Source organism: Stegodyphus dumicola, chromosome 4 (assembly GCF_044657685.1).
Source record: "Stegodyphus dumicola isolate Sdum_Otavi_A_Nest chromosome 4, ASM4465768v1".
Taxonomy (NCBI): Eukaryota; Metazoa; Arthropoda; class Arachnida; order Araneae; family Eresidae; genus Stegodyphus; species Stegodyphus dumicola.
This window is the reverse complement of record NC_140771.1, coordinates 248,774,505-248,783,195: the sequence shown is the minus strand read 5'-3', so window position 1 is coordinate 248,783,195 and position 8,691 is coordinate 248,774,505. Positions and strand designations below refer to the sequence as shown.

At 30.4% G+C, this 8,691-nt stretch overlaps 1 protein-coding gene across 1 annotated transcript; it reads right to left on the bottom strand.

Moving 5' to 3' along the window:
* Positions 1 to 3,716: 3,716 nt before the first annotated feature.
* On the bottom strand, positions 3,717 to 8,082 carry RpL21 (ribosomal protein L21). Its single transcript, XM_035372555.2, has 2 exons — positions 7,937 to 8,082; positions 3,717 to 4,265 (listed from the first exon to the last, which is right to left on the bottom strand). The coding sequence occupies exon 2, from the start codon at positions 4,231 to 4,233 to the stop codon at positions 3,751 to 3,753; it is 483 nt and encodes a 160-aa protein (XP_035228446.1). The 5' UTR covers positions 4,234 to 4,265; positions 7,937 to 8,082; the 3' UTR covers positions 3,717 to 3,750.
* Between the last annotated feature and the right edge of the window lie 609 nt (positions 8,083 to 8,691).

Sequence of the window (8,691 nt, the reverse complement as noted above, 5' to 3'; positions counted from 1 at the left end):
TATATAAAATAATTTATAGTGTGGTAAAATTTAGAATGAATTGTAACTTATAGACCCTTAACACACAAAATTGACTTATTTTAGAAATTAAGCCATGCACATATTGTCTTTGGAGTAATAAGAATTGAGAAAGATTTAACCACAAAGAAACAGTACTGCCTGATGTTATATTAATAATACACAATGTTTATAATTCTATTTTTTAACACTCAATGCATTTAATTGTAATGTTCTTGCAAGTACAGTGATGCTATTTGTTTTACACAATGAATAGGATAACTTACTTGCACTAAAGGAACGTTATTGGATATTTTATTATGTATTACACACAACAGTATTTAAAGTATTGCATACGTATGTGCAAGTTAATCAATGCCCACCAGTGATGAGGCAATGATCACTGGTAGTTCAATCCGGGAATATAAGTTCACAATTAGGTGCCCCTTGTTTTTATGCCAAAAAGTAACAATTTCAAGATGTTCACTACACAAAACTAAAGTAAGAATTGAACAAACTCTGTGTCCACGTGCACATAGATCTATTTTCACTAAAAATCAGAGAATTGCACAAACTAGGCATTGCACGCTGCCTTAATTTTGTCCATGTTATACATAGATATATTTTCACTTAAAAAGTATCCGCATTTCCCTGTTGAATGCTTTTGTGTGCATCGAAAACAAAATTACACCATGTATCTTCTCGTGCTTATTGAACTTGTTCCGTGTCTCTGGTGAATTTTGATTTATTTTAATCTTGAATGCACTTTTACACAGCATGATGCTGCACCTTTAATGCCACATAAATTGAATGTAGTAAGATGATATATATTCAAATTTTAGTGTTGTCCATGGTATTGTTACGAAAATGATCACCGAGATATTCATTTACTCAATGTTAAATGCACTTGCTTGTGTTCTTAATTTTCCAGCATACCGTTATCATAATATCTGTCTTGAGTTACATTACACACAGAAAAATAAAACTTGTTTATAATTCTACTCAAATTATTCTAAGTACATACAGTATAGTATTTTCTTATGCATTGCTGTGTTTATGGTATGGTATTTTATGTATGTTGGATTAAATTTAGTGTATGCAATACTGAATTCCTTGTAGTAAATCACATGTTTTGATGCTTTTTTACTTCTCTAGAAACTCGGATATAAATTCTAAAATTATATGCACAACTAGACCCAAGTAGCGGTTTGAGAAGTAATTAGTATTTTTGCTGTAGATGTAACACAGAAAGGCCTCTTGGAAAAGCACCAGAAGAATAAACAAGTGTAATTGAAAATGAAATGAACTACTTTATTAGTCATTGCTCCATGTTTTTAATTAATAAACGAGGCTTACGAATCATGGTTTTTGGTCTTGTTTCAAATTCAGTTTGTGGAAAAACCATACACAGTTTCAGTTAGTTATTTCTAAAGCAGACACAAAACGCTAAAGGATTAAGCAAAATTACTTCATTTACTACTCTCATTCTCTATCAACTGAAATGCAAACATATAAGGTCAAAATACTTTTCACTTGTTTATACTGAAAGAGCAAAATAAATTTTACTAAAGGAATAAAGAAAGATTAAAGACAAACTGTTCTCAGAATTTCTAATTGATTAATTTTGAATAGAAGAATATATTTTTAAAAGTTTTGTTTTGCTAATTCTAAGGTTATCAATATAAAAATATATTTAAAAGACATGCTTCTTGCTAAAGAAATTTTAAGAAACACAATTTCAGAAAGACTCAAAGAAAAAGAAAATTCATTGCTCATATTAAATTATGTATGTATTACATTAAATTAAAAATCGAAATTAGACTAGGAAAACATGTTTATCACTGTGAATAAAAAAACTAGTGGGAAATATCAGTCATATTCACGAAATTTACCGCATATTGTCTACAATCTTTTATGATTTGACATGGAATACTAACATTATTTCAAGCTAATAAGAACTAAAGCTATATTTCATATTAAATGCTTATTTACAAGCAACACTACACCACAAAATCAAAGAGAAAAGGAAAAACTTATTTTATGGTTATCACATATGCTGGTTATGGATTCTGCATATTGTCTTTCTTTTAGTATAAATAACCAAAATATAAAATGCATTCAAATAAAAATAGCTTGGTATGAAAGACATTAAAATTTCATAATTTCAATGGGAAAAATCTTTTCCTGTCTTACAAATCCATAACATTTCATTCAATTCCTACTTTATAGCACATCAATTCCACAAATATCTGAATAAGTTTTTCAAGTTATTTTAAAATTCAATGTTTTCAACTGCTAAGTTATTTAACAGCAGAGTGAACATACGAATTACAAATCAGATAAGTTACAAAGTAGTTTATGCATACACAAAGTTGGTATTTGTTATTTTCAGAAAGGTCGAGAAATATTAGTTTGACTATTGGGATGTCAACTTTCCTTATAAATTTATTGACTGAGATTACTCAGAAATGCATGCATATAAGTATATACACCGAATCTGGTCCTAACAGAAGAGTACCTTTTTTAACAAAGCATAGAATACTGGTAAAACTCAAACATTCAGACTTTATCACTGATTTACTATTTAAAAAAATCCTTTAGTGAGAGAAAAAGTATTATGTATGCCTGCCTCAGATATGATGATAACCAATTAGCAGGATGTCTAGGTTAAGTACATTAAAACTAAGGGAAACAATGAAATCTTTTCCTTAAGATTTGGTAGGCTTTCACGCCTACCTCAGAATTTAACTATACAATTGATTTTAGAATCTATCCACATGTTATACAATAGCATACGCTATATACAATGCAAAAAATAAATCTGCATAACTGGCATTTGAAAAGTGATTAATTTTAATCATGCATTTCATCTCAAAGGTTTTTTTTAACTTATGATTACTTATTGTTATTATGGTACTATAAATGAGTACAAATTTTTTCTATAAATTAAAAGCATGAAATTTCATACCAGTTTTAGCTTGAATGAAAAGTAAAATTACTTGCATTTAATAACATGACTTACAAATACCTCAAGCTGATACATGAATGTGAAGAATCCTATAGCTTGATAAGGAACTCTGATGTCTATACCGAAAGAATACTTTGAGCAAGAACTCTTCTAAAGCAACCTGGTTTGTTCGTATAATTATGAGAAGAAAAACAGAATCATAACGACTTTTAAAAAAAACTAGATGAAAAGTCGAATGTTGGGTGTACTTACCATGAAATAGTAAATATGAAGATCCAAAATAGTTGCATAAAAATACTTGTGAAATTCATTAGTTACATAAATTTTTCGTTGCAGAAAATAGATGGCTCTACTCATTGTATCACCTCCTCTCATATTTATATACTACAACCCGCAAGAAATTCTTCCTTGCATTTTCTGCAGATGTGAAGAAATAAAGAACCAATTCAAAATTCTCTGCCATTAACAATGAACAAAAACAAATAAATTGCAAATTCTTCCACGCTTTTAAAACATTAACTCCAGTGAACACAATCCATTGATCTTAATTTTATATAAATAATTGAAATAATATAAATAACTAAATAAATGAAGCATTACATAAATTAATACAAAGTCTGATAACATTTTAACTTTTTCTTACTGAAATGTTTTGTTGTAAAAATTTAACTGCTAGATAAACAAATTTTTTATTTGTTTCATGCAAATACCATGTTGCTGCCGAAAACAACTAAGAAATAAAAACAGAAGATTGCTTGTTACAATTTATTGTTACAAGATATTAATTATGCAATAAATTCATATGGTATAGGTTCCAAATATTGTGGTTCATTGTTTTTTGTTTGAACAAGATGCGCCAATCTCGGCTGTTGAGGCTGCCTCTTGCAATTAACTCTTATTCCTTTTTCTTTTGCTTCCTTTTTCTTCTTTTCATTTTCTTTCAATCTTTCAAGGAAATCTTGACGGCATTTTGAATGTTTCACATGCTCCACTCTGACATTGATACGTTTGGGAATAATACGGTTCCTCACTCGCTTATTAACTATAACTCCAACAGCATGAGGAGTGACATTGAAAACCTTCCCAGTCTTTCCATGATAGTATTTATAGGGCATACCCTTCTGAAAAGCTCCATTTCCTTTAATATCAACAATATCTCCTCTCTTATATACTCTTAAGAATGTAGACAAAGGTTCCACACCATGGTGACGGAATTTTCTGGAAAAAAGGTACCTTGTACCACGTCTGTAACCTTTCGTATTAACCATTTTATATGTGATTCAGTGTCTTCATGCACAATCTATTAAAAAAAATTTTTTTTTAGTAACTAAAAACACATTACTACAAACACTGCATTAATCAAACACTGCATCAATAAAAGTTATTTCTGCAAGAAGTAACTATAGAGATGCCACTGTGAAGAGACTTTGTAAAGAAAATTGTTCATATTCACATTACATATGAATGCTTAATCCAAAATATCCTAAGTAAGCAGTTCATTCATTTACCATAAACGGAACACTAACAGAGAGTACACATTTAATTTACTCTCTTAATGTTTTAACTTGCCCCACTCCTACTTTTGGCCATCTTTTTCAAACATCGTATGCTTACTTTAAAAGCTCTGGCCCCCTGTCAATGCCTGTTGTGCTTTTTAATATAATTTTTTTTTCAGCCTCATGAACTTTTTCAGGTACTTATGGAAAATCTAACTGACCATTTCTGCCTATTAAAGAAAAGATGCCAAACTACGTAATTTTTCGCCAAAATTGGACAACGTGGGGCCGCGTGCCATCATTTGGATTCATATATGGATGAATTTATCTCACAAGGATGAAGAATATGTGTTGCTATTCTTACTGAAATTAGGAATTTTTGGCCACCGCAATAAATCCGAGTGAGTACTAACTGTAAAAGCACTTATTTTCGCTAAAATAAGGATATCGGTGATTTCACTGGCTGAACATTTTGCAAAATTTGGTAAGTGAAAAATTTCAGATTTTTTTATTATTATCTGGGGGGGGGGAATTCGCGAGACTTATTAAAACAAAGCAAAAATAAGTGCTTTTACAGTGCTGCTTAATAAAAAATAATGGAAATTTTTAATGAAAAATTAAATTTTAATAAGTAATAAAATAAATTTGAAAGAAAATAATAGAAAATTTTTTCTTATATTTAGTAAAAAAAATTTTGTTTGGTGAGATCGGTACCGTCTCTTATGGTCGACAGGATTTTCCGCAAGTACCCCTTTTCGACTGCAGGTGACTTATAGCCACACCTCCGTCTTCTGTTTACACCCTCTATAAATTCTGTTCTTAGTCAAGTGCTGGATGTCTTACAAGATGTTGACCTGCCACCACACTCTTCATGTTTTTCTCTCACCCGTTTCATGAACTCTCCACATGAAATGCTATCTTTGTACTAGCAAACATTACTATCCGGAGATATATCTTTATTTAGATAACTTCACGGTTAGGAAAATGTCATATGCCTGTCTCTCATTTCCTCACCATCACGTTAGCCATAATTCTACATTATGTGCTCCTGCTGACAATTCTGTACAGGATGGGGAAACTGCCCAGGTGCCTGAACAAATGACAGTTCATCCAAATCATTTAATAAATAAATTTTTTAAAAAAAATTGGCCCATTTTTCAAATTTGCTTACATCTGCTGTCCCAGAAGAATTTGAAGTTTATTTGAGAAATGGCATTGCATAAAGATGACTACAAATATATTTCTACATTTTAAAATATAAATCCTATAAAATGTCACTACAGGCAAGAATGTCTGCCCCTTTCAAAATTTATTAACCTTTTTAATTTGTAACCTATTTTTTTTAAAATAAAGCAGTTTATCAGCACTGTCCCAGTCCAGTAGGCGGACAGTTCAGCATTAGTGATTTTTGAGACTACTCTTAATTACTCTGATCAGGTATCCTTGGGTACAAGAAAATGTCCTTTTTCAGGACACCAATACCTAAAACGGACGATGATGACATGGACACAGACCTGGATAAATCACACAAGCTTAGAAAAGAAAATGGTCTTCTTGAAGCCGAGTGGAAGAAAATACCACTAGCTATCATACAAAGACTTGTCGAAAGTATGCTCCGGAGGGTCCACGCTGTAATTACCTCTCGTGGAAGCTCTACCAACTATTGATTTTGAATAAAGTTAGTTTTTCTTTTCTATCACAGATGTCCAAATACTTATTGGTAGTCAGTGTAGAATGCATTATTATTATTATTAAACATAATTTTAAAACAAATTTAAGAATAAAATCAACTTCATAAAATTGATCAGGCAGCATTAAATATTTTACCCTTATAATAGTGGCATACGACTATAATGACATACTTGAATAAAGATTAGTGACATTTTACATTTTACTAACAGTTAGCTCTACTTTGATTTTTTCTTTTATGTCAAACACGCAAGTTAAAATGACAACTAAAATCAGAATCTGCATGATTCCTAACAGAAACTGGCTGTTACCACCACTGATACTTACCTGGAGAGGCCTGCTGATCAGAACAAACCTGAAAGCCTGATGTAGGCAAGATTTCATAGTTTGTTGTGCTCTGCCTGTCTGGCATAGTTTGTGTCATTACTTCGCACAAAGTTCATGGGATTGTAACCCAATAAATATATTTTAAGGTTCCAATAAGCCCCTAAAGCACCAGAGGCTATACACTTTGTATTATTAAGTCTCACTAGATAAAAATAATTAAGTTTTACATTTTTGTGTCGTATCTTGATTAATGATGTAAACATTAATGAAAGGCAATAACTCACTTTAATATGCAGAGATAGCTTTTAAGGGTGACCAGTTACAAATAATTAAATTAGCCAATCAGATATAGATTTGCATGGCTACTATTATATTTACTTAAAAAATATGTTAAAAATGCACAATTAAAATCACAGTCAGAATAGATTAAAGGGTGCCCTTTGTACTGTTATAGGTATGGATCAAGATATGTTTTGTATTATGAACATAATAAAATGAAAATACCTTTCCAAGATTAACTGAACCAAAAAACACCAAATCTAGCCAGCAACTACCTAATACATGACTTGGTAAATAAACTACATATTCAAAAAGCACATTAATAAAGTACCCACTTTGTCTTCATAACTTAATGTTTCAAATTATTCACTTTAAATTATCACTGACTGAACCTTTAAAAATGTTTATTAACAATAAAACCCTAGACTGTACGTTTGTTTCATTTATATTTTTTAAATGTCCACTACTCAGACTTCCATTAAAAAATGTGTTATCAGAGTAAAAACCTCATAATCAGCCTGTAAATAAAATTTTCTTCGCCTTGTTATATTTTTTAGTCTGTTCATAAAGTTGGATGTGAAAGTCATTACTTTATTTTATAGATAGCGGCACTCTTTCCAAAAAGGTTGGCCACCCCTGCTGTAGACTCAGTTAAAAATTATCGACAAAAATTAAGAATTCTACGCAAAAACTGACAAAAAAATTAAGACTATCAAGAAGGTAATTTACAATATTTTTAAATTAAGGTCTTTCACTAATACATTTACCTTCAATTTTACATCAAGTTCGTCTACTTAAAAGAATAAATTATTCAACACAGAATACGTCTGGATTTTTCAAAGTGGATTCCATAATAATTACTGCACAATGATTTACGTACTTAAAAACAGATAAAAGCAATGAAAACGGAGTTTAGTAACGACCAACAGCTACAAAAATTATGCTTTCCTAAAACATACTAAGATACATAAAGCCTATTAAGACACAAAAAGACTGAACCACGTTTCTGAAAAATGGCGGCTTAATGTTAAAAAATACTATTTTCAATAACCATTTATAAATATTTAATTTAATCACAAAATAAGAAGAGAAATTTATCTGTCTGCAATCAATTTGTGAAAATATTTGCCTTTAAATTATAAATAAATTCAAAACCCAACATTATTACTAATATACTTACCTACACGTTTTTGCAGTACCACACGTACGCCGAGTTGAACAACACCAAGCTTCTGCTTCAAGAATATTAGTGAATGTTGCCAAATGGCTAAAATTTCTCTCTGCATGGAGCTGTTTAGAACATTGTTTTCAACAGTATTTTAGATTCTGCAATAAAATGATTTATCAAAGTCTTCGTGGCTGTCAAATCAAAAACAAGAGTATTCATTATAAGAAACAATGTCATCCAAAATAGTTCTTACTGGTTATCGATTAAAAATTCGTAGGAAGGACATTTCTGATCCGAAAAGAAATATTCTGCCATATATCAAGACCTCCAAAAAGAGTTTTTCTGTTGACAAAAACTTATTCGTATCTAAAATCAACTTGAAGTCATCTGGAAAGTTTTTTTCACCTTACATCTAAATTTCAAGCAGAACTTAAATCTAAATTTCAAGCAGTCTAAAATATGATTAATTTCTTTACCCCCAATAACCATATATGATATATCGTATATTGAAGGAAATGAGCATAAGTCTCTCTACAAGGATCAAAATTATTGAGGGAAAAATTCCCAGAGAATGGAAACTTCCATGACAGATATTAAATTCGTGATATATGATACTAAATGTATATTAATCTGTAAATAGGTGGAACGTTTTTCTAAAACTCAGGCCAGTCTAATTTAATTTTGTTGTATGAATTAATTTCAATGAAACTTTTGATAAATTCTGAAGAATTACTTACTCCTTCTTTATTTAGTTCTGTTAATAAGTA

Coding starts and splice junctions, on each gene's coding strand:
- RpL21 (XM_035372555.2), bottom strand. CDS start 4,233: ATGGTTAATACGAAAGGTTACAGACGTGGTACAAGGTACCTTTTTTCC.